At 36.9% G+C, this 26,360-nt stretch overlaps 1 protein-coding gene across 13 annotated transcripts in view; it reads right to left on the reverse strand.

Annotated features, from left to right (window-relative positions):
• Positions 1–1,082: 1,082 nt before the first annotated feature.
• LOC135103572 (protein pygopus-like) overlaps positions 1,083–26,360 on the reverse strand; it is a 56,125-nt gene continuing 30,847 nt past the window's right edge. For 10 of the 13 annotated variants that reach the window (XM_064010027.1, XM_064010028.1, XM_064010025.1 and 7 more), the window contains 10 exons: positions 21,757–22,023; positions 20,748–20,831; positions 11,422–11,575; positions 10,518–10,567; positions 10,045–10,174; positions 9,287–9,447; positions 7,396–7,564; positions 6,318–6,553; positions 4,696–4,882; positions 1,083–1,932 (listed from right to left, as the gene is read on the reverse strand). In XM_064010027.1, the coding sequence (XP_063866097.1) occupies positions 1,892–1,932; positions 4,696–4,882; positions 6,318–6,553; positions 7,396–7,564; positions 9,287–9,447; positions 10,045–10,174; positions 10,518–10,567; positions 11,422–11,575; positions 20,748–20,831; positions 21,757–22,023 (1,479 nt within the window). In that variant the 3' untranslated portion in view covers positions 1,083–1,891. The remainder of the gene's footprint in view (positions 1,933–4,695; positions 4,883–6,317; positions 6,554–7,395; positions 7,565–9,286; positions 9,448–10,044; positions 10,175–10,517; positions 10,568–11,421; positions 11,576–20,747; positions 20,832–21,756; positions 22,024–26,360) is intronic. The other 3 variants (XM_064010029.1, XM_064010026.1, XM_064010019.1) reach the window with 2 other exon arrangements.

Genomic DNA, 26,360 nt, shown 5'->3' on the forward strand with positions numbered 1-26,360 from the left:
GTCTCTTCCTTTTGCTAGAACCAAACTCTCTCTCTCTCTCTCTCTCTCTCTCTCTCTCTCTCTCTCTCTCTCTCTCTCTCTCTCTCTCTCTCTCTCTCTCTCTCTCTCTCTCTCTCTCTCTATATATATATATATATATATATATATATATATATATATATATATATATATATATATTGCATTGCAACAAAAAGTAAATGAAACATAAATAAAGAAAAAAAGATTCTTTATATTCCCTTCTACTACTGTACTAAGAAAATAAAGCAGAGACCTATCCATGTAGCTGTATGTACAATTATAAACACCGACATCATATTGCAGGACATAATGTCATGCCTAGCCTTAGAACTTCATAGAACTGAGAAATTGATCTAATGAAAAGGAAAAATTCACTACAGAAAGCTTCTGCTGTTTTGTCAGGCCACTACCACAAATACAAGTCTGACACTCACTAATTAGGCCAAAAGTAATCACCAATGCCAAAATACATTTGAATTAGACTTGACTGTCCTGTAACAGTACAACTCTCCCTTCCATTTAGATAAAATTTTGGTGTTTCAGATTTCCCTATACCAGCAACACTCATATTTCTCTGGTCTAAATCCTGGCAGCTGACTCATTTCTCATCTCATATGGCTAATCCCCTTTCATTAAAGGTCATGTGGTGATCCCCTTTAGGATTTTCACTGCTGCTCATCAATGTCAGCTTTGAAAACAGAAAAAATCAATGTGAAAGCAAGATAAAACCAAAACCACCCTGAGAGGCTTCCACCACAGATCAAATCTCTCATGACACTCACAGAAACCTGGGTAACAGTTTACCAGTTAGTTCTTAAGTAATGTACAAGGTCCAAGCAGACTTTGGTAAGCCTCGACTGTCCTGTGAGAACTTAATGAAGGCATAAAGTTTGATTTCTAACAAAGGATAAGAAGATGAGTAATATTTCTCTTCCATCGTCTCACTTCCATTCATTCAATTCTACTACATGGCTATTATAGTTACTGGCAACTAATGTAATTTAACTTCAAAGCTGTTACACTATTTAAGCTTTCAATAATCAAGGATAATAACATGATCTATGTAAGACATTTGTTTGTTTTTCCAAGGAACATCACAATTATTACAAAATGTTTACAAAAATAAATCAAAGAGCTTTCTTGTATACTGGACTAGACAAATGAACAAATCTTGATGCTCTGAGAGGAGAAGTTACAACACTTAACAACAATGGTGGAATGAAAGCCTGTAGGACGGGTACCATTAAGGCACTTCTCAACTCTTAACAAATACTATTAAGAAAGGAACACTATAATTTCAACAACTTTAAACAATGACCAAATTTGCACATTAAAATTTAAGGAATCAAAATATTAAAGGAAACAAAATGTCATTTTTTTAAAAAAGAATTAATAAAGCATTGCTTTACAGAAAAGAAAGAAATCAAATCTTATATTTAGGTATCTTATTACCTATATGTACAGTATCACAAAGTACAACCATACAAACAATTACTTGCTCAAAACAGTCAGTAATGCCAGTGTGATCAGGTAAACAATACTGAGATCCAAATAATTTTTGGATAAAGAATGTGAAATATATTCAATAGATTGCTAAAACATGTTCTGTATTTCATGTCATCTTTAACTTTATACAACTATTGATGATAAAGAGAATATAAAATCTGTAAACACCAATTTCTCTGCTTTAGATAAAAAGTAAATAAAATAGGACAAAGCTCTTCCCAAAGCAGTAAATATTTGATCTTTAACAATGTTACAGACGTACCAAAGACTTTGAGTCATAAAATGTAAAGGTGGCATCACATTTGAATTAGAAGAGCAAGCTGGAGAATGACAGCAAGTAATTGTTGGGGGTGGATGACAGGATGCCTTACATCATTTTCCACATCCAGGGCCCAGTCATTACAAAACCTGCAGGGAAATATCAAAGCAGGTTAGTCACTGTTGCAAGAGTAACATGAAGGAAACATAACACATTAAGATTGAACAAGATGAGAAGTATCACTACATTAAGTTCTGCAAAAAATTGTTCAGTGATACTAAAACTAAAACATCATAAAATTCAGCAGACTTTTGTTAACTACACTATGAGGGTGATGCAAGATAAAGAAAGCCACAAACAGGATCCATAAGACTTTCTGAAGGACACACCATAACATTTGCTGTCTATAAATGAAGATACTGCTAAGTATTAAAAATTGTTGCATGGCCATCCACACAGCACCCATTATAAAGGAATACTACCTGCAAATCATGGCAAGGTCACATGGCCCACAGGTTTGAACATGCAAGGGTTGAGTGCTTGGATAGTGGATACATAGAAAGAAAGCTCTTCTGCTATGACCACCCACTTTGGGGATGCATGTGAAGGAACAATGTTATTGGAGGAAGACAATTAGATAGTTCGTATAACAATCAATAAAATTACCTGATGTATGCATACACTTTTGTACTATATAACTCACTGCTGAATAGCTGAATGCATCTTTCCTTTACTATCAGTTTGCAGAAGTATCATGACACCATTTTCCACACACGTGCCCACCTATCCAGCAATTTATCTCAGCCTCAACTAAATGACCTACTCATACCAAGCAACAGATTACCATTCCCAGTACAAATTGCAATGAATGTACAAATGTAGTATTGTATGTAATGATGTGAAGTTTTATAGTTGAAATGCAGTCTCCATCTTGCAGATTTTTCACTTCACTATGAGAAACTACAATACAATTACTGTTAGAATAGCCAAACCATTAACATCAATTTGACTGCATCCATATCACTGAACTGACTCATTTAATCAAGTTCACATTTATAGATACAATAAAAAGTGGTTAGCCCATCCATATCAAGCAGGTTTCTGAATTAAACAAATCCAGATTAAGAGTTTGATTTCATGGTGCAGTGGCTGGTGCACTTAGCTACAAATCTGCTGACCCTGGTTTGAATCCAGGATGGGGCAGATGGCATACAGCTTACCCAGCTGTTCAGTCCTTCCCACACGTCAGCCAATAAATGATAACTGGGACAAGCTGGGAAAGGTAAACTGTGGAAATCCACATATCACAGTGGCCCTGTGACCTTGGGTAAGGGATATACCATACTTGATGGCATGTAAGATGCATGGGCATATGAGACACACACCCATTTCAGCAAGGCATATTCAGATTTTTTTTTTTTTTTAATGTACACATGTGATGTTTAAAGCAAGCTAGTGGTACAGCTGAAAAAAGACCAAGCAATCACAATAGTAAAAATATCCTACATGAATGCAGCAATAAAACAGAGGTAGTGACCTAGTCACAGAGGTGGGACCAACAGCCAAGATATCAACTACAGACTTAGTACATCAATGAATAGACCACGTTTTCATTCTCAACATTTTCCTTACATCATATTCTGGTTGAAAAATATGATATAGCACCCTTGCCCATAATATGGTGTTGTAAATCTTCAGGTGTACAGGTGAAGGAAATTTCGAAATTGAATCTATGGGAGGCCTCACATTCACATATAAGACGCATGGTGATTTTTTAAAAACATTTTTATGAAAAAAGTGTGTCTTATATGCCATCAAATAATGGTAAGTCATCACATGCTCAAAGCAGATGCATATCATAACTTAGAATATCTATCATGTCTTGTCATAAATTATGACCAGTGAAGCTGTCTATCATGACCATCTGCTAAATGTAGTGCTTACTTTACTTCAAATACTGAAAGACAAAGTAAAAGCTGCCGTTTACTGCTAATTTATAGCTTCTATAAACATTTCTTTTGTTTTTATGTATTTGGAGAAGAGACACAGTGGGTAAGATAGCAATTCAATTTTTAAAATATGGTAAACGCCTCAATGTACACAAACACAGCGGTAAGGAAGGCTCTCTCGATGATCCCAGATGCACAATTGCATTTTCCCAGTAGTTTTTCTTAGCAGCAAGATATCTAAGAGTTATAATCACCTTAATTTTGGGGGTAAGTGTATTTCTCCTTTCTGTGTCACTCTGTTAGGCTTCTCCTCACTAGATTGGTAACAAAGAGAATATCTGCATGGTCTAAACAATATCTTCTGATGAGTTTCACATCACTAAATTTATTCAGTACATCCTATCTGGGTAAATAATTCCTGAGCTGGAGATGTCGTGAGGCAGCCATCTTGGCTGTGGGGAATGTTTGTCATAAGCTGCTAGGACGGAGTGGATCCAGTCTTAGCATCCCACGAATATTTATGACAGACACAAGCAGTTTATGACAAGAATGAGCCATTTTGTCCTAGCTATGGCACATTTCATACCTAAAATTCACTAGGACCACTTCGTGAATACAGGCCCAAGGCTACATAGGTGTAGCACATGCCCCCAACTTTACCTTTACATTAAGAGGGATTTACTACAATAAAATTTCATATTGAGAGTTTTGTATAACAAAGAATAAAAGCAGGCAGACCTAAGAGCCCATAGTTCTAAAAAAAAATTTTTTCATACATGTAAAAGACCAGTGATGAAGGCAAATTTTACTTTTAAATTCTGAGTTCAGTCACAAAACATCCTTGTAATCAACTGACTGTCACTCCATTGATTTTATTTAGATAATTCAGTTTTAAAAAATCCTGTATTCCATGTTGGAGTGAGTATGTCATATTCATATCTCCTACTAATCCTGTTGACTCACCTGGAGGGGCAGAGTAGTAACCTGGGGGAGGGACTGACATGGCTTCCTGGGGAGGCAATGCAGGAGTATCAGGAGGGGGAAGGGCCAAGACACCAGGTGGCCTCTCATGATCAACAAAGGTGACCTGAGGAGGAGAGGCTACACCACCAGAGGCCACATTTGGTGCCACACTACCACCAGACACACCCTGCATGAAGATTCATGATTGAAAATGTCAGTAAAGTACATCACTGGTGCAACTTTACACATACAATAACTATATGGTAAAGATAACAGACAAAGATTTAAGAATGTAATGAAATGTCACCTGCTTTACAAGTTTCAATTCTTTGAAATTTTCATATCTGACATATATACATAATGTATCTCGCTAGCAATCCCACACAGGATGGCCCAGACAAAGCACCATATACTCATACACACATCATTCCACTCTTAGCCGTGTCAGCCCCTGGTGGAAAAAGAGAGTCTCATGGACAACCCAACTACACCCCAGGAGCTTAGGCATAGCACAGCTGGCCACATATTTCCACAACAAGACCTGACAGCATACAATGGTTTACCCTGTCCCTTCATAATGTGATAATTCCCTAACCCATACATACTCCACTTCTTAGGGTATAGGAAGAGTATTTTGTATGGAGTGTACCACATCTTAACTGGATTCATACAGCAATGGATCCCACTAGATGCACCTACACCCCTCCTATGAGTCGATGAGACCATGTCATTTTCATGTATTCATTTTATATATATATATATATATATATATATATATATATATATATATATATATATATATATATATATATATATATATATATATATATAATTACCTGGAGCATTCCAATTTAAAAAAAATATATACATAGTCTTCATAACAACTAATAACCTTATGAATGCATGAGTGCTTTACCAGAAAATTTTCTCTTGCCTAATCATAGCCAATTGTTACAACAATTAAACAAAATTATATAACAATGTTCAGAATCTTCTTGCTTGAAAGTCACCATAAAAATCATATTCATGAGAACTGAGAACAAGCAATGTTATAACTGCACCATAGTGTAATTCCCACACTTTCATGTAACTGTTTGTACAGCTTCGTCTTAGTACACCCTGACCTGAAGAGGTGTAGCTTAGACTGGGGGAGGATGACTTGGCAAGACCAGGTGACATGTCAGCCATACATTCTTGTTTACAGTGATTTAATGGTATGTACTTTGAGTGTTTCTAGATTATGATGTAAAATATCAAACTTGTTCTCATAAAACTGGAGACCATACAGTATACAAAGCAAATTATATGCTGTCAACCCTCACCCAACACAAGAAATATATGCCAGAGCTCCTCATGCATGGCAAACTTCATGCTTGGTAAAATTCCTGACCTTTTTTATATTCTAATAAACTTGTTAGAAAAAATCCAGCTGGAGAAATTTATGCAATTATGAATTTGTCCCATGTTAGGAAAAATTTCTGATATTTCAACCAATCATGCAATTAAAGATTTCTTGCTCAGTGAATTCATGTTCTGTGAGGGTTGACACTAAACTTTAGGGCTAAGTGGTAATTGTACATAACAATTATTCAAAATCATAAAAACAAAGTTTAGAAATAGACCTGTGATGCTAAGTTATCTGAGCTGGACTTCTTGTTGCCCATGTGCATCAGGGGTTGCCCTTCATATTGGTGATTCCGCTGGTGATGGATGTGAGGAGGTGTGTGGCTACTGTTGTGAAAATGCCTTGGTCCTCCCCGTCCAGGAGGGCCTCCTCCACCTCGGTGGAACCTTGGTGGCAAGGAACGCTGGGTGCCGCCTCCCCCTCGGTAGAAATTACCAGCATTTGCTGCAGGTGCTAAAAGATGCAAGCTCATATAAATTGGTGCTCAAGTTTTATTAATTTGTAAATATAAACTAAAATCTCAATAAATAGATAAAAGATAAATTATGAAAAGGTATCTAATGAAAGTCAAATACAAAATTAATCATTGGTTATGCTTTATAGTACCAAGGAGTGCATCTAATCTGAAAATCTAAAAGAAGAAAAGAAAATTCCAGTCAGTCACACCCATAACCATGCTTCAGTCAAAGAACAATCATTTATCATAATCACACCCTAATACATACAACACAAAGCAAGGGAAAACTGATCACTTTGCTCTCCACCTGTAAGTTCCACACACTCCCTCAAGAAGGTAGGGCTGTTGGATTTTCACTTCACTGTAGTACAGGATAAGGCCTCCCCTATTCACTGAGAAGGATCAAGCCAAATACCATATCGCACTGGCTCAAAGTGTCTTGGTAGGACTGAAAGCAGGGCTGCTGACTTGCAAAATAACAACTCTTGAGTTGTTATTTCTGTACATATTCCCAAGCTGAACTACATGAACAGCATGAAGGGAGGTTAAGTTCAAATAGTCTTTATCTGGCTCAGAATTCAAGCCTAGGTCATCTCATCAGTAAGCCAAGTGTAATTATTCCTTCACCACTGAGCTACTACCCCTTAGGTATATGTATATAAAATGTAATCTAAATGAGAGAGAGAGAGAGAGAGAGAGAGAGAGAGAGAGAGAGAGAGAGAGAGAGAGAGAGAGAGAGAGAGAGAGAGAGAGAGAGAGAGAGAGAGAGAGAGAGAGAGAGAGAGAGAGAGAGAGAGAGAGAGAGAGAGAGAGAATAATCAAACTTGTTCTAGCTTACCATGAAAGTTGTTGCCATGATTATTTGAGTATTGGTGTGCAACATAGTGGTGTCCCCCCCGGTGATGGGGTCCACCACGGCCCCGGCCCCGTGGGTGGTGGTGGTGGTGGTGGTGGTGGTGGTGGTGGAAAGGTGGGCCATCTTTCCCTCCATCTCTGCCCTCAGGTTGCTGTACATAAGTAATCATTAACATCATCTTGGACTCATTTCTTCATTTGCACAAGATATTCATAAGACTATCAGTGTTTATATTGGAGATCAATATGTGTGTTAACAGGCTAGCATATCATGTTTATTAATGAAATATACACTGATGGAGCAAATTATCAATTTACAAATCCTTTATCTCTTAAAAAGTAGTCACAACAGGTCTTCACTTGCTCCTGACTAAGTACTTTATCACTAATGAACATCTGTTTCTGAACTCCTTCCTGGTTTTTCTGAGGTAGGCAAGACCATATCAAATCCCAGGAGTAAAGTCAACAGGATAAATTTTTGCAATTCAAATTAGGTAATTGATTTTGTATGTGTATACAGAGTATAAGATAAATACTTTATCACATAGTGTTTAATAAAACTGAATATAGTTAATGAGAGAGAGAGAGAGAGAGAGAGAGAGAGAGAGAGAGAGAGAGAGAGAGAGAGAGAGAGAGAGAGAGAGAGAGAGAGAGAGAGAGAGAGAGAGAGTTGGGAAAAGGTGACTGGAATAAAGAATAAATTGACGAGAGCACGTAAAAACTCTTCTACTCTGACCATGCTCTTGAGGAAGTTTGAGAAAATGACTTTAAACACAAAAATTTGCAAAGATTTTTAAAGAATTATCTTATCTTTTATTTATCAGTGTTAGACAAACATGAAAATTCTTAATATAGAGTGGGGTTGTTAATTTCACACCAAAAACCATGTAAGAAAATCATTAAAAGATATCATCATCTCACATTATGTTTCTATAATTTTGCTTTTCAGAATTTTTCCTAATTACAAGCTGGCAAGATAATGTTTATAAACCATCATCTTATTTCTTTTAATAGATTGTTATCCAAATCTTACTGATGGTTATCATTCTTTTATTATTATCAATATTTTTGCTTCCTACTCATTAAAATATAATAATAACTCCTGTCAAACTTTCTTTCTTTAGATAAATCTCTTACTACTTCCCCCCTGCAAAAAAAAAAAAAAAAAAAAAAAAAAAAAAAATCCATATGGAATTTTTTCCCCATTACAAAAAATTTGTAAGAGCTGCAATGCAGAGTACAAGAACAAATGAGCCCAGTTTTCCTAAATTTCAAAACTACTTCAATTCTTGAAACATTTCAATATCCACATATGGCACTTTTACTTAACTTAGAAATTGCCTCTTTTCACTTATCTTCTCAGTTCAAGAGTTGATTATTAATATAACTTCATGCTTCCTTTCACTAAAACACTATAATTAGCTTCACTTATATAGATTTTTTTTTTACTTTTATGGTCATTTTTTTGGTATCAAATCGCTTCAAGAAACCTAATTTCCACTCTATCTTTATAAATTGATCTCTGCATGATACTATATCTCTCCTTTCTCTTTCAATATAATAAAAGAAGTGAGACATGGGACAATAGTTGATTTTTTATTCTAAGCGTTAAATTCTAACTTGGTGCCCAATCAAGTGGAAAAGCAAAATAAAGCAATTAACCACTTACCACCTTCACCATTTCTCTATTTTCCACTCAAAGCAAAGATAAAGAGATGGAGATAAGAAATAAAAATTTATAAAAGAGATACCATCAGTCAGAGAAAAATCATGATCCAAATAAAGCAGGCTGCACACATTGATGAAGTTTAAAAGCAACAACCCCATGCCTTGACACAATATTCCAATACTCAAAGGCTGTTAATCCAACTCACAAAAGGGAGCGGTGGATAAGGTATGGGGGAAGGCTCTCGCAGCAAAGGAGGATAACCTTGCGCTGCAGGGGGTGGGCAGAGCACCGATTGGGGAGGCACATCACCCACATACCCCTGTCCCCAGCCCCCAACAGCCACCATCTGCTGATACCCATCTGTTCCTGCATATATTCCAGAAAGTAACATTAGAAATATTCAACTCTTATCTCATGTATGAGCAAGCAGATATGTTGATTCTTCACTGTATAACAAGGTACAGAGAATAAAACTTTGACATAACTTATTTTAAATATAATAATCCATGAAAATGTAACATAGTGAACTGCATCTAATAAAAAAAGTGGCAATATAAGATAGTCAAAATATTATTAGTACCTCATGCTAAAGGCTTACCATGGCTTCACATCATGCCTCTGGCACTCACTCTGACAGCTATTTTTCTTTTGTTCATGGGTATAATTCATTTATTTGTACTCAGTACATCAGTTTCATGATGCTGAGAGCAAAATATGGGAATTAATCCACAGATATGGCAACTTTTGGATATAGTGATCTCTTCCTCATCTATGATTAGCCATTACACAGTAATAAAGGTTTAATGTAATTATACACTTCAAAAACAAGTAATCCTTTCAACTTACATAACCTTCAAAAAGTTAGTAGAAGAGTAAGTGATATCATGTATATCTGAAATAGAAAAAGCTGTCAGGTGAAAATATACTACTGAAGCTGAAAATGGCCAACACAACATATCTAACCTGGCATCAAGGGTGTCTGCTTGCCTTCCTCTATTGTAGCAGGGGAAGGCATCACAGGAATGCTACAGCCCCAGTGAGGGTTGTAGCTGTAGCCCCCAAACCCTCCATACATCATGGGCATGTGGTACACCTGACAATACATTTACAATTATTTAGTTCAACAGTAATGAAGATGAAACCCATATACTTTTGGTGAGATTGAATAAAAGGATACATACATATATGACAGCTGAATGCAGTTCTCTTCAAATTACTTTATACTTTTGGTGAGATTGAATAAAAGGATAAATATATATATATAACAACTGGATGCAATTCTCTTCAAATTACTTATGTAAAAAGAATATAAAAAGTATAGAGGTGTAATCTTTTTGTGATCCACTCCTTAATGTGGTGTTTCTTTTTTTTTTTTTTTTTTTATGACAGGATAAAAAAATAGAAAAATAAATATCTTCACCATAAAATCTATTTACCATGTAAGGGGGCACTCCTGGGTTCATCTTCATTGCTTCTGAATCTAGACCTGAAAATAAAGAGATGTGATGATCAATTTCCAAACATAAATATTTACATCATGAAATCATGAGCAATTCCTGATTTGCTAGGATCTACATCCATAACTTCTTATACTGATAGTGGATATGTTCTACTGCTCCCCAAATTTGGTGACATACACAGTAAACTATTTCCATCATCTATAACAGGTATATGGATGTGATATGAAGATGATCCACCATATTCATCCCATTCAAAACCCACAATGTCTCATCTGTAACACATGGAAAATGACAATGGTAGTGGTGTCACATTGAGAGAGAGAGAGAGAGAGAGAGAGAGAGAGAGAGAGAGAGAGAGAGAGAGAGAGAGAGAGAGAGAGAGAGAGAGAGAGAGAGAGAGAGAGAGAGAGAGAGAGAGAGAGAGAGAGAGAGAGAGAGAGAGAAAATTTCATAATCAACAGTCAGCAGCAAGCAGTTCTAATAGTTACAAATGCAAAATTAAAAGATCCTCTACATAACATGGAGATCTGCAGTAAAGTCTCACTAGGCTGTAAGCATCTACAATTACAAGCTGTGGTCATCTGCTCAATGGAGTGTGTACAATTATAAGCTTAAAAAACAATTAATCATAATAATCACTGCCAGAAACTGGACTTAGTTCTTACTAATCACAACTTAGCAAGATTTCATTTGAACTTTGCTTTGATCAAAAGATTACCACAATGTGAATTAAACCAATCTGAATTCAATTACCATTTAAGGTATTGTCAATCTATCATTCTATATCAGGCTGAAATTCTTGTTTTAACTGCCTTTTATGATATGCAGAACTTATGGCTACAGTGTTTATGGCCAGGCCACAGATAGTGGAATCACTCACCTTGAACATTAGGATCCCATGCCTCTGGCCTGGCTGGCATGGTGGTGGCAGTGGAGGTGGAGGTAGTAGGTGGTGGTGGCAATGGCTGTGGTGGAGGAGTGTTGTACTCAGATGGGGTGCAGCTTCCATCAGTAGGGGGAACTGGACTGTACACCTGTGAGACTCACTCAAATTAAAGCTATGCAATAACACTGAAATTATATGACAATTACAATTTTAGAACATAATAAGCATAGTGAGAATTTAGCTGGTCAAGATGATTACAATATGAAACATTTATGTATACCTTATGCCAGTTCACAAGAACACCCCACAAGCAGATGACCATGATAAAGTTCTACATAAGAGCACCAAACTTTCTCATAAGGCAGCTCAGTAATATATTGGGGTAACTGTGATAGCAGCAAACCACGGTAACAGGGATTCACACAGTGGTTATATTAGCAATAACTGGTTCTTATCAGTTTGTTAGGCTGCGATAACTCAATGTTCCACAGCCAAAACCACCAGCTTTCACGCCATACAACAGCTACCTACATCCAGGTCCACCATGAGCTGAGTTGAGGTTTCTCTTTTGCCCACAAGCCTCAGAAGTGCCCATACTTAATAAAAATTCATCAAATGGGATTATTATAAGAATATACAAATCTGCAAGATATCCTGACAAGACTATCTCACCACCCAGGCAGCTCTGAGTGTTCCCCACAATTGCACTTATCCATAGTTGAGCTAAGCTTACTGTCAGTCACCACTCATCCACATGATAGAAGAAACCAACCCTCACTTTTGGAAGAGACCAATCTCCACCAATCAAAGTGATAAACCAGCAAAACCAAAAAAGCATATATCTAACCCACAAACTGCAACATACATCATATGATGAACAGTGTGTAACTGTGACTTATATCATACGATGTGAAGGCTACTTTTAAACTTGGCACTCTATAATTTGCTCCCATATGCCTTGAAATGACATTTGGCAACTCAGGGTGAGTGAGTCCATGCTCTCTCTCTCTCTCTCTCTCTCTCTCTCTCTCTCTCTCTCTCTCTCTCTCTCTCTCTCTCTCTCTCTCTCTCATGTATTTACCTAGTTGTGAAATACAGGACAAGAGCCACACTAGGCTCGTGCCATCCCGTCTCCATATCAACTTTTATCTTTTATCCTCTAACTGACTGTCTTCAGCCTCTCTCTCACCGCCGCAATGTTGCATCTCTTGCTGTCTTCTACCGCTATTTTCATGCTAACTGCTCTTCTGATCTTGCTAACTGCATGCCTCCCCTCCTTCCGCGGCCTCGCTGCACAAGACTTTCTTCTTTCTCTCACTCCTATTCTGTCCACCTCTCTAACGCAAGAGTTAACCAGTATTCTCAATCATTCATCCCTTTCTCTGGTAAACTCTGGAACTCCTTGCCTGCTTCTGTATTTCCACCTTCCTATGACTTGAATTCCTTCAAGAGGGAGGTTTCAAGACACTTATCCACCAATTTTTGACCACTGCTTTGACCCTTTTAGGGACTGGCATTTCAGTGGGCATTTTTTTTATTAGATTTTTGTTGCCCTTGGCCAGTATCCTTCCTACATAAAAAAAAAAAAAAAAAAAAAAAAAAAAAAAAAAGATTTTCTTTGAATTTATAAATTGTCTTTGCAAACACAGTCTCATCCTTAAGTTCATTCTAATGTTATACTTCTGTGGGGAAGCTATGTTTCTTGATGTCTTTTCTGCAAACACTCCTTTTCAATTTCCTTCCATGTCCTCTTGTGTCTCTCGTACCTGGTATCATGAGGTCTTCTCTGTCCACCTTTTCCATTCCTTCCAATATTCTATATATTGCTATCAAATCACCTCTTTCCCTCCTTTTTTCTAGTGTAGTCAGGCCCAATCTATTTAACCTTTCCTCATAACTATACTCTCTTAAGCTTGCAGGGATTTTTAGTTGCAGCTCTGGATTCTTTCTAAATTTCTTGTATCCTTTTTCAAACTTGGTTACCAAACTAATGCTGCATACTCCAATCTCAGACGTATCATCGTTGTTATCAGTTTTTTTTATCATATCTTCATGAATATAGGAGAATGCTATCTTGATGTTTTCAGCAGATTATATGTTTCTCCTACAATTTTGTTTATGTGCTTCCCAAATTGACAAATTATCAGTAATAATTACTCCTAGGCCTTTTCTTCTGATCTTATAGAGATTTCCTCATTCCCTAAGTAACAGTTGCCAACTGGTCTTCTCACACTTTTTCCAAACCTCATCACACTACATTTTTTAGCATTAAACTCCATGTTCCACCTCAATGACCATTCATTAATCTTAATTAAGTCCTGATTTAAAGCACTGCAGTCCTCTTCATTTGTTACTTTCCTCATAATCATAGCATCATCAGCGAAAAGGTTCATGCAACTTTCTACACCTTCTGTCATATCATTTACATAAACTGTGAACCTAATAGGTGCAAGTACCGAATCTTGTGGGACTCCACTTATTACTGTTTTCCAGTTCGACCTGCTGCCTTTAATTACTGTCCTCATTTCTCTGTTTGTCAAAAAGTCAGCCATCCACTTTAACAGTGATCCACCAAGTCCTCCAATTTTTTCCAATTTCCATATTAGTCTTCTGTGCAGAACTTTATCAAATGCTTTTCTCAGATCTAAGTATATGCAACTGGCCCATCCATCTCTCTCTTGCACTATATCTATTACTCTTGAGTAGAAACTTATCAAATTCATAACACAAGATCTTCCTTTTCTGAAGCCAAACTGTTTCTCTGTTATCACCTTGTTGTCTTCTAGGTATTTCACCCATCTGTTCTTGATAATCTTTTCACAAATCTTCACCACCACACTTGTGAGTGTTACAGGTCTATAATTTAATAGATCTTCTTTACTTCCGGTCTTGTGAATTGGGGTAATATCCCCCCGTTTCCAATCTATGGGTATTCTACCTTTTACCAGGATAGTGCTAATTACATTGTGCAGTGCTGAGACTAATCGTGAGCTAAACTCTTTTAAAATCTAACTCAATATACCATCAGGACCCATTGCTTTCCTTACATCCAGGTCTTCCAACATATTCTTTACTTCTTCTACTGATGTTTTAATCTCCTTTAGGTCAGTCTCTTTTTCTAATGCTGTCCTCTCACCTCTGAAATCATTTTCCCTAGTAAACACAGAGTGGAAATATCTGTTAAACATTTCAGCTACCTCTTTTGGGTCATCCACTGTCTCTTCTCCAGCTTTTACTGTGCTTATTTCATCTTTACTCTTTAATTTTCCATTGATGAATTTATAAAATAATTTTGGTTGGTCTTTACATTTCTCCACAACATTCTTTTCAAAAATTTTCTGCTCAACTCTACAAGTTACGACATATTTGTTCCTCTTCCTCATGTAATTGTTCCACAGGTCCAGTCTCTTGTTCTTCCACTTGTTCCATGCTTTTTCTCTCTTCAATCTAGCTGTTGCACATCTCTTATTGTACCAACCCTTTTTGAAAAAGTTTTCTATTGATCTTTGGGTACCCATTTCTCTACTCTCTTATTACAAATGTCTAGGAAAGCTGTCCACTTTTCCTCTATGTCCTCCTTTTGAATAATTATGTTTCAATTCACTTTGCTGAAATACTTCCTAAGTTGTCCAAAGTTAGTTGTCCAAAGTAGTTTAGCCATTCTCTTATGTGGTCCTCTTTCCTTATACTGAGGTTATTATCCATAACTGTGAACTAAATCAGCACATGATCACTTTTTCCTATTGGGTTTATGTATCTAAGGTCTTCTACTATTTTTTGTTCCTTGGTGAAAATTAGATTGAGCCTTGAAGGTGCTTCATTTCCCCTAAATCTTGTGTCATCTGTAACCCATTGTCAGGAAATTTTCAATGGCCAGGTCTAGTAGCTTGTTCCCCCATGATGACTCACTGCCTTCTGTTGTCCAATTCTCCCAAGATATCTCTACAGTTAAAGTCCCCCATCAGGAGTATATCGTCATTTTCCTCAAGCAGCTCTGCCAAACATATCCTTGTGTCCTCAAGCATTTTCTTATATTCATCCTCTTTCCAAGAGTTGGAATAGGGGGAAACATAAGTGACCACAACATTACAGTATCTTCCCACATTCTGTCTTAAGCTTATTTTCAATACTTCTGCCTCCTCCACCCCATATGTGAGATTCCACTAATAAATCCTTCCTAACTAGAAGCATCACACCTCCTCTCCCGTTTATTCTTTCTATTTCTCATCCAGAGGTTGTATTTTCCTTTACCAATATTTTTAATATATCCCCTTCACTTGCCAAATTAATTTCAACGATTCCCATGATGTCCGGTTTCTCCTCTTAAATAGTCTTCTAGTTCCAACACTGCCAACATTAGTCCATTTATGGTAGTGTATGCTACTTTTAGTTTTCCCCTTCCACATTTACTTCCTTCCTGTACCACTTTCTCAACCTCATCTCCATGACCCTCCAAAATAACTGTTTTTTCTCCACCTCTAATAGTTTTCCATTTTTTTCATTTGCTTCTTTTCTTAGTTCATTTATAGTATCTCTCTCTTCTCTGGTTCTATCTTTTTTTATCCACACTTGTTTATATTCTTCCACCTTAGCCAGTTTCCAGGATTTACTCAGTGTTTCTTGAGCTGCCACTTGTGACCTAAACCTTATTTTCATACGACGCTGTCCACCCTCAACATATCTACCCAATCTTTTAATTTCTTCAATCTCTCCAGTCAGCTCTTTTTCTTCTTGTAATGTCTCCACTGATTTTTCCACACATCTCTTTTCCTTCTTTTCTCTTTCAGTCCCCTGGGGTGTACACTCTTCCTTCAGGCCGAATACCACAACAGTTTTTTTCTTATCCACAATGTCTCTCACCAAGTTTTCTTTCTATTTTATAACTTGAACAACTTTTTCTGTTAGTTTTGTGTCGTTTGCCTTGGTTTGTTCCTCCACAATTTTCCTAAAATTGATCTTTTCTTCCTCTTGTTCTTCTTGTTCTTCCAATTTTCCTGTTTTACGTTTAATTCTTCCACTCTGCCTTCACATTCCATTGCTTTTTTTTCATGTTAGTTTTTTATGTAGATTGTCATATGCACCTTTCCACACCCCCTTCTCAGTTATCAAAGTTTCAACCATCTTCTCCATCTTGTCAAATCTATCCTTCATTTCGGTTTCCAGTGTGATAATTCTCCTTCTCATCATTGCTTTCCCGACCCTTTGGTCCTCTTCCCCAAATCCCAAGAACTCTCTCTGTCTCGCCTTCAGGACAGTCCCCATTGGTGTAAACAACATAGTGGGGACCGAAGTAGCCCCCTCTTCACTGCTCATTATAACAATTTAACTGCTTTCTACAAAACACTTTTGGAGACAGGACAGCAACAAGTAAAACCAGTGTGAACTCTCACCTCTGTATTTCCACTAGGGCAGCTCTCAGCGACGTAGATGGCTGGATTTTTAAGAGCGCCTGTTTGCGCTGACTTCTCTGTCCGCCATGACAGTGTGTGTGTGTGTGTGTGTGTGTGTGTATTTACCTAGTTGTATTTACCTAGTTGTGACATACGGGAGAGGAGCTAAGCTTGTACTGTCCCGTCTCCATAACTTTTTATCCAACTTTTCCTTAAAGTCATGAATATTTGTGGCACACACCACTTCCCCTTCCAGTCCATTCCATGCCTCTATGCTTCTATGAGGGAAGCTAAACTTCTTTATGTCCCTTCTGCAGGTGGTTACTTTTAGTTTTCTTCCATGTCCTCTTGTTTCTCTTTTGTTCATTATAAAGAGATGTTCTCTATCTAGTTTTTCCATCCCACTCAGCAATCTGTACAATGCAATCAAGTCACCTCTCTCTCGTCTCTTTTCCAAGGTTGGGAGTTGCATTCTAACTAGTCGCTCCTCATATGACAAATCTTGCAATTCTGTTATCATCTTTGTTGCTGCTCTCAGTATTCCTTCCAACTTTCTTATGTGCTTTTTTTCATGTGGTAACCAAATTACTGCTGCGTATTCTAATCTTGGACGTATCATTGTGGTGATTATTTTCATCATTTCTATATCCAGATAAGCAAAGGCAACTCTTATGTCTCTTAGTAGGCTGAGAGTTTCACCTGTTATCTTGTTAATATGTTTTCTGGTGATAAATTCTCTGAGAAAATCACTCCCAGATCTTTTTCTCTTGTCTTATTTATTGTTTCATTTCCCATCTTATAGTTATAGCTACACCTTCTGTTACTTTTTCCAAATTTCATCTTTTTACACTTACCAGAGTTAAATTCAATTTGCCATCTGTTGCTACACTCCCACACCTTGTCTATATCTCTGTAATTCCTCACAATCTTCTGTTCCCTTCACTCTTCTCATAAGTTTTGCATTGTCAGCAAAAAGACTCACATAGCTGGATACATTCTCCACCATATCATTTATATACATCACAAACATTATTAGTGGCAACACTGACCCTTGGGGGACTCCATTTAATACTGGGCTCCACACTGATGTCTGGTCCCTAATTACTGTTCACATCTCTCTGTTTTTAAGGAAATCATCCATCCATTTCAGCATTTTTCCATTTGCACCACCTACCTTTTCCAGCTTCCACAGCAGTCTATTATGCGGCACTTTATCAAAAGCTTTTCTTAAATCTAGATAAATACAGTCTGCCCAACTATCTCTCTCCTGTACGATATCAATTACTCTTGAATAATAGCATAGTAAATTAGTGACACAAGATCTCCTTTTTCTAAAGCCAAATTGACAAGTTATGAGAATGTCCTTATCTTCCAAAAACTTGGTCCATTTGTTCTTTATTATCCTTTCACATATTTTTGCAACCACACTCGTCAACAAAACTGGTCTATAATTTAGTGGGTCTTGTGTGTCTCCTCCTTTAAATATGGGTACGATGTTTGCCCTTTTCCAATCCTGTGGAACTATTCCTTCATTAATAGACATAAAATGGCACATAATTTATCACTAAGCTGGTTACTGCATTCTTTTATTACCCATCCGGACACTCCATCCAGTCCTGTGGCCTTTCTCACTTCTAATGTTTTGATGATTTTATCAACTTCCTCTTTTGTTACTTGAAATTCCTCTATCTTTCCATTTTCAGGTGTGCACAATGGCCTTATAAATTCCTTTTCCTTTGTAAAAACTTCCTTAAACCTCTTATTCATCACTTCTGCCATCTCTTTCAGGTCTTCATAAACCACTCCATCTACCATTAGCTTTCCTATACTCACTTTGCTTTTCAGTTTACCATTAACATATCTACAGAAGAGTTTCGGCTCATCTTTATACATGTCTATTATATCTTTTTCAAACTGTCTTTGTTCACCCCTCAGAATCTTCACATAATCATTCCTTGCTTGTTTGTAATTATTCCACAGGTTAATTCTTTTACTTTTCCTCCATTTTTTCCATGTATCCTCTTTCATCTTGCTGCTTTGTATCTTTTATTAAACCACTCTTTTTTACCAGCTATTACTGTCTGATTTTTAGGCACAAACTTTTTTCACCTTCTTTATATATTTTAAGAAATTCATCCCACTTCTCTTGGACTCCTGTAGCCTTATGGAATCTATCCCATCTCTCCTCTTGAAAAAACTTCCTCATGTTATCAAAGTCTGCCTTACAGTAGTTTAATCTCCCAGCATGGTGTTCTTCATTCCTTTGATTCTCTATTTCCTCATTTATATTGAATTCTATGGTAGCATGGTCACTTTTAGCTAATGGACACCCTATGTGAACATTCTCAATTCCTTCTGGTTCCTTACTAAATAACATATCTAGTCTTGATGTTTCTCCATCTTTTCCAAATCTTGTATCTCCTTTAATCCACTGAGTTAATATATTATCCATTGCCAGCTGTAATAATTTATTTCCCCAAGATGATTCTATTCCCTCCATGTGCCACTGTTCCCAACACACCTCCTTACAGTTAAAGTCTCCCATCATGATGAATTTATCATCACTTAGCACTTTCTCTGTCCAGTTCACTGTGTCTTTTATCATTATTCCATATTCTTGATTTGACCAGGCATTGGTTTTTGGTGGTATGTACATCACTATGTATTGTCTCTTTTTGCCTTGTGTATTCTCCACTCCAATTTTTATTGCCTCAGCTAATCCGTTGCCATATTCTATTTCAACTACCTTTAAGCTTTTCTTGACAAGAAACATCTCTCCTCCTCCTTTCTTATATGTTCTACTTCTTTTCCATAAGTTGTATTGATTTTGCCCAATGTTCTTTACCTCTAACTCATCATATAATTTCATTTCTGTGAGGCCCATTATATCTGGACTTTTCTCATTTAAATAAACATTTAATTCCCTTAATCCCGAGATGAGTCCATTAATGTTTGTATGAGCTACCTTCAAAATGCCCTTTTTTTTCCTTAGCTTGTTTCCCTATTCTCCCTCCTGTTCAGGTACCGCTTCCTCACTTTCATGTCCAACACCCTCCAATAGAATATCTCCTGCTTTTCCGATCTCTCCTCGTCTTTTGCCTTTACTTCCTCCCTCATTTTGATTAGCTCTTTTCTTTCCTTTTTATTTAAGTCTTTTCTCAACCATATGTTTTTTGTTACCTCATCTTTAGCTAATCTCCAGGCCCCTGTCAGAGCCTCCTCAGCTTCCTTCTGCAATTTAAATTTTATTCTTATGGGTTTGTGCCCTTCACCTGTAAATTTCCCAACTCTGTGGTATTCTTCCACTTGTGTGTGTGTGTGTGTGTGTGTGTGTGTGTGTGTGTGTGTGTGTGTGTGTGTGTGTGTGTGTGTGTGTGTGTGTGTGTGTGTGTGTGTGTGTGCACACCAGAATATTTGTATGTATGTATATGTTTACTGTATCTACATTACAAATATATACAACCAGAATGATCAAATAACAATACCAACAAAACACTGCTCATCACTGGCTAGCTCAACTGCACAACACTACACTACCATGCCTGGACTAATGCAAATAGTGAACTAATATTTGGTTTTCCTCTACTTTTCCTTGCAATCTTTTATTTTATAAGTGAAAATTATTTTTGGGAACTTTTTTTTGTGCCAGTAATTGCACACCACAGGTATGACCGCCGGAACCCTATTGCACAGTTTACGGGTTAAGGAATCATCATCTTTAAAAAATAAGCATAAGGTCTAGTGAATAACAATTAGGAAATTATGGTGACAAAAGAAAATAAAACAAAGTAGAGAGAGTAAATTCATGAAGTTATGATGGCAAGGAGAAATGAAAGGGAGTATTATGAAAACATGTTTAAAGTTATAAGAGCTGAAGAGAATGAAGCAGTGTACAGTGAGTACCTTCATTAATTTATGACAGAATCTCACCTGGATAAGGCCTGGGCTGGAGTATGGTGGAGGGTATGCCACTGTGTACACAGTGGTACTTTGAGGTGAGGGGGTGTCTCCCAGCTGAGAGTTTGGGTGGACAATAACATAAACAAGGACAATCACAAAAGCATATCTATAACAAAAATCTCCAAGGAAATAATAACAATATAATCCATAAACACAAAATCAACTTTCAACATTCAACTACAATACATTTCAATTCCATGATGGGGAGAAATTATATATTAACTTTTTGACTCTGTTGTTCCAATATATTGATTTTTTTTTTCCCTAAGAAATTACTTCACATTTACAAGAAAGGTTAATCTTGTGTAAGGAAAAACAAATGACAAAGGAATTTAATTTCATACTAGCAAATGAAACTGAGATAATGCAACATTAATTAAATGAGTCCAAACAGTCCATCAAGATTTGTTTCCAAGCTCTGACAGCCACACTGTGTTCACTGTGTTGGCAATTAATTTTGAAACAAACTTCTTCATTTTCAAATAAAGAGAAATTTTTTCCATGAAGGGTAGGATTAATATTTCATGGTAAAATCTGGTATGATATTCTTAAAAAAATAATAATAAACAAAAATAACAGAAGTAACAAAAATACATGCAAAAATTTTTACATTTACAATCATCAAATATCTTTGAGATAGGAATTAAAATAAAACTATTTAAAAAATGAAACACAACTAAAAAGATACAAGCAGAGAGGGATGGGATCTCATCATTTAAAAACTTTCAATGAAATAAGAAGGAAGGACAAGGAATCTAAATATAATTTTCCTGCACATTATCATGTTTGCAATTTTATTTTCTGCTCCCTTCGATGTTAACTCGCATGTGATTCAAAAACTAAAATCAGCCTCCAGTTCTACAGTTCTACATTGGTAAAATGGACAGCCAACCTGTCCTAAATCAGCCTCAATTACCTTGCACACTCTGGCGGGGCACAGTCAAATTAAGAAAAGTGTGTTCACACCATGAGTACATACCTGTGGAGGTGGTATGTGGGGTGGTGGTGGTGGTGATATGAATGCAATGCTTGGATCCACTGGATACACCAGAGTTTGAGGAACTTCACCGTTTGGTTCTTGTGATGTGGGTATTGGGTTGAGAGGTTCCACCTGCAGGGTGTTTTCCACCTCAGTTTGTGGGGGTGGTGCTGGTGGTGGTGCTGAAAGCTCTTTGGGTTCAGTTGGGATTTTAGAGAGCTCACTTTCAGCAGTGGCACTGGTTCCATTAACTTCCTCCTCAGCCTGCTGATAAAAATAGATATATTTTGTACCAGGTTTTGCTCTAGTGCTTCTTTTTTATCTCCACAGTTCACACCTTAATTACACATTTTCTCAGAATAAATAAAATAAAATTAAATTAAATAAAGGATGAGCATCTGGAAAACAATCTAACAGAATAAATAAAATAAAATAAAATAAAATAAAGGATAAGCATCTGGAAAACAATCTAAACATAAATTTTTACATTTTCAATATCAATACAAAAACAAACCCCTTACTGCACTTTCCTACATCAAAATCATTTGCATATTAAAAATATACAATATTCTGCATAATATTCTGAAACTTAAGCCTTTCAATATGATGTCTACATAGGCATCATAATTATATTTTGCTTTAGTTGTTGTTGAGTGATCCCGTATTCTGTTCTGGCTCTAACTAAAAGACTCCTACATTGTCCTTGAAATTCTATTGCTCCTCCCACCATCCCTGTTCCCACCAATCACATAAATGAGCTACACTATGCCCCACCCTCTATCCAGAATGAGAAGTCTCATTGGCAGAGCCTACATCTCAGTTTCCCCCTCTATGGTCCCTCCCTTGTCCTCTGTATCGCCCTATCCTACTCTTGATGCCATACCCTTCCATCAGGGAGGGGAGACTGTACATGGGGTACAGTCCTCCCCTTCCTGGCTTATTCCTTGCCCTCTTTTCCCTCTCTCCTCCCTACATTCTCTCTCTCTCTCTCTCTCTCTCTCTCTCTCTCTCTCTCTCTCTCTCTCTCTCTCTCTCTCTCTCTCTCTCTCTCTCTCTCTCTGTGTGTATGTGTGTGTGTGTGTGTGCTGATGTGGCTGAGATGGTCCCTGGGAAGGTTGTCTTATCAGTGTCACATGTCAACACAGACCTGCTCAATTACTGATGAATGCAGGTGTCTCTCACTTCTTTCATTGAAAGAGAGAGAGAGAGAGAGAGAGAGAGAGAGAGAGAGAGAGAGAGAGAGAGAGAGAGAGAGAGAGAGAGAGAGAGAGAGAGAGAGAGAGAGAGAGAGAGAGAAATTACATTAAGTTAGGAATTAGATGAGTTACCACTTGTGGGCCCACGCTGTATTTGAACAACATTAATTTTTATAAGCATCTGGAGCAAAGGGGTTAACACGTTACCTGCATTATGACAAAAGTAAAACCTGCCTCTGTTGTGGGACTTTTCACACCGCTCTTACGCCAGTATCAATAGAGATTTCAAGGCGAGATCCTGTATGTACATTCATTCAGCCCCAATGACTCGTATGCCTTCATAAAAGTGGTGTCTAACCCGTGGCCCACCATGCAGTATCGCAATGTTTTTTTTTCTCCTATTGCATGGTGGGCTACCAGTGGCCCACTCATACTGTGTACCACCAGTGGCCCATTTAGTCATACTGGAATATTTAATTCTTTTGTTGCATCATGCATCACTCATGTACCAGTGAATTCTTGGTAAATCAATGATAAAAAGCATTTATATGTCATACTTTTCGACTTAGTTACGCATTTAGTTTATCATATATGCTAAGGAAAGAGTATAGCTTTTTTTATTACTTAAAGGTTATTTACCAAATTACTTTCATATTTCTGTCTGCAGAAAATTAATGTCTCATCATTCTAATAGTACACAATTTGATGAAGATTTCATTCCCTCTAGTAAGAGCAACTCAAGCGGTGGTGAAGGAAATGATAGCTCAGTGTCAGCTGATGAAGGAGAGACAGGAGATGCTGCTTCCACATTTGCCACTAGTCTAGCATCTATGCAGCATTCATATAAATTCAGTGGCAAAGAAGAACTGGTTATTCAGCCTCAAGTAAATTCAGTTACCAGCAAAGCTGAACCCAATGACATGTGTAAATTATTAATCACTAATGATCTTTTGGGCATGATTGTTGCCCAGACAAATGTGTATGCACAACAAAAAAAATAAATGAAGGCCTCCCTAACAAGGGGGATCACAACTAATATCATGGGAACCCACAACAAGGGATGAAATGAAGAAGTTCACTGGTATAATTTTATACATGGAGATGGTTGTCATGCCTGAAATTTATTCCTACCGGAGTAAAAGCAAGCTTTATGCATATTCTTTTGCTAGTAATGTGATGACAAGAGAGAGCTTTGAAATCATTCTTAGATGCATACATTTCAGTGATAATACTGATGATCCACCTGACCTATTATTCAAAGAAAGACCTTTGGTCAATGCCATTACAGACCAATGTCAGGGTGTTTATAAGCCAGGCTCTAACTTTGTGATTGATGAAAGCATGATTCAATTTAGGGGCAGAATTAATGTTAGGCAGTATCTTTCAAGGAAAGCACACAAATAAGGATTTAGATTGTACAAGGTATACACTCCAGCCTGGTATACATGGAATTTCAAGAACCATGCAGGAAGTCAACAAAAGGGTCATTGTCCAAATCCCACTAAAAGCCTAACAGCAGAACTCTGTGAAGATCTATCTGAAAAAGGTGCCACTCTTTATGGTGACAATTACTACTGTTCAGTGACATTAGCAGAGTGCCTGTTAGATAAGAAAGCCTACCTATGTGGGACCCTCAAGAATACAAGTAAATACCTTCCAAAGAAAGTTAATGAAAGTAAACTAAAAAGAATTAAATGAAAGGATTGGAGAATAGCAAAGGTGTGAAGGTTTTAAAATGGAGGGAAAACATTTTTTTTTTTACTATCTCTACTCTGCCTGAACACAGAGAGATCAATTAGTTCCTGGTGGAAAGCTAAATAAAAGAAAAAGAGGTTTTCAAGCCAGAAAGTGTTATGGCATACAACAACACAAAGAAAGACAACACAAAAAAATGTGTGGATGTCTCTGACTAGTACACATCTTACTGCAATCCACTGAGAAAAGTAGAAAATGGTACAGAAAGTTGGCATTTGAACTGACTGCTGGAGTGTCAGTAGTAAACACATGGGTTCTCCATTGTCAGTATTTCCCCAGGGCTAAGATGAATCAGCTACAATTCTGAGTGGGTTTACCATGTTCACTTACTAGAGAAGAACCTGAAGATATTAGACCTGGGAAAAGCCCTGGAGTCATATCAGGACAGAGGATTATCCATACATTGACTGAGAAAGATGGACCTAAGGGAGATACAAAAAAAAGATGCCATGGTTGCTATGAAAAATTTCTCTTTCTGAAGGACCTAAAGAAGACAGAAATAAAGCTAGAAGTGTATACTCATCCTGATCTAAGTGTGAAGATAAGCTACACCTGTGTATTACATGTTTTGCAGAGAAGCACAGTGGATAAAGAGCATGCAAGTAATTTTCTTTTCATTAAATGGGAAATGTTACATGTTATTGGATTTACTATTATTAGGTTTTGTAAAGATTTATTTATTTCATGATCTTGGTTTATTTCACGGTTATTGGAAGGACTCAAGCATCTATCTATCTATCTATCTATCTATATATATATATATATATATATATATATATATATATATATATATATATATATATATATATATATACACACACGCACACACACTGGAACCTCAGCTCTCACACTTAATTCGTTCCTAAATGCCATTCAGAATCTTAAATGTTCGAAAACTGAAACTATTTTCCCCACAGGAATCAATGTAAAATTAATTAATCTGTTCCCAGACACCAGTCTACACTGTCTTAGCGTCTTATGACAGACACTCCCACAGCCAAGATGGCTGCTTCACAACATCTCCAGCTCACAAATTATTTATCCAGAAAGGATGTATTGAATGAACTTAGTGACACAGAACTCATCAGAAGATACTGTTTAGACTGATCTAGTGAGGGAAGCCTTACAGAGGGACACAGAGAGGAGCAACCCACTTACTGTCACAGGTTATCTTGCTACTGGGAAAAGCTACTGGAAAAATGCGGTTGTGCAGTAATGCAGTGCTAGGGGTCATCGAAAGGGCAACAGATGGCTTGGGATTACTCCTGAGTGCCAAAAACTGTTTGTTCACATCGAGCTTTTCAACAGTATCACATTTACTTTACTTAAAGAATTGAATTACTGTCTTACACTGTCTCTCTCCTCTATATATATAAAAACAAAGATATTTGTAGAAACCATAAATTAGTAACAAACAGCAGCTTTTGTTATGTCTTTTAATATATTAAATCAAGTAATTTTGTTCTAGAACTGAATTATGGTACCACAACTGAAGCAATAATGAGTTCAAAATTTTGTTAAAAAAAACGATTTGTTTGAAAAGGGAGGCATTCAGTAACCGAGGTTCCACTGTATATAAGAAAAAGTTAAATACTGATTTTTCACTCATATGTTACTCTTTCATACTATCTATTATAAAGGAATCTTTAATGC

The sequence above is a fragment of the Scylla paramamosain genome, chromosome 9, assembly GCF_035594125.1.
Source record: "Scylla paramamosain isolate STU-SP2022 chromosome 9, ASM3559412v1, whole genome shotgun sequence".
NCBI lineage: Eukaryota > Metazoa > Arthropoda > Malacostraca > Decapoda > Portunidae > Scylla > Scylla paramamosain.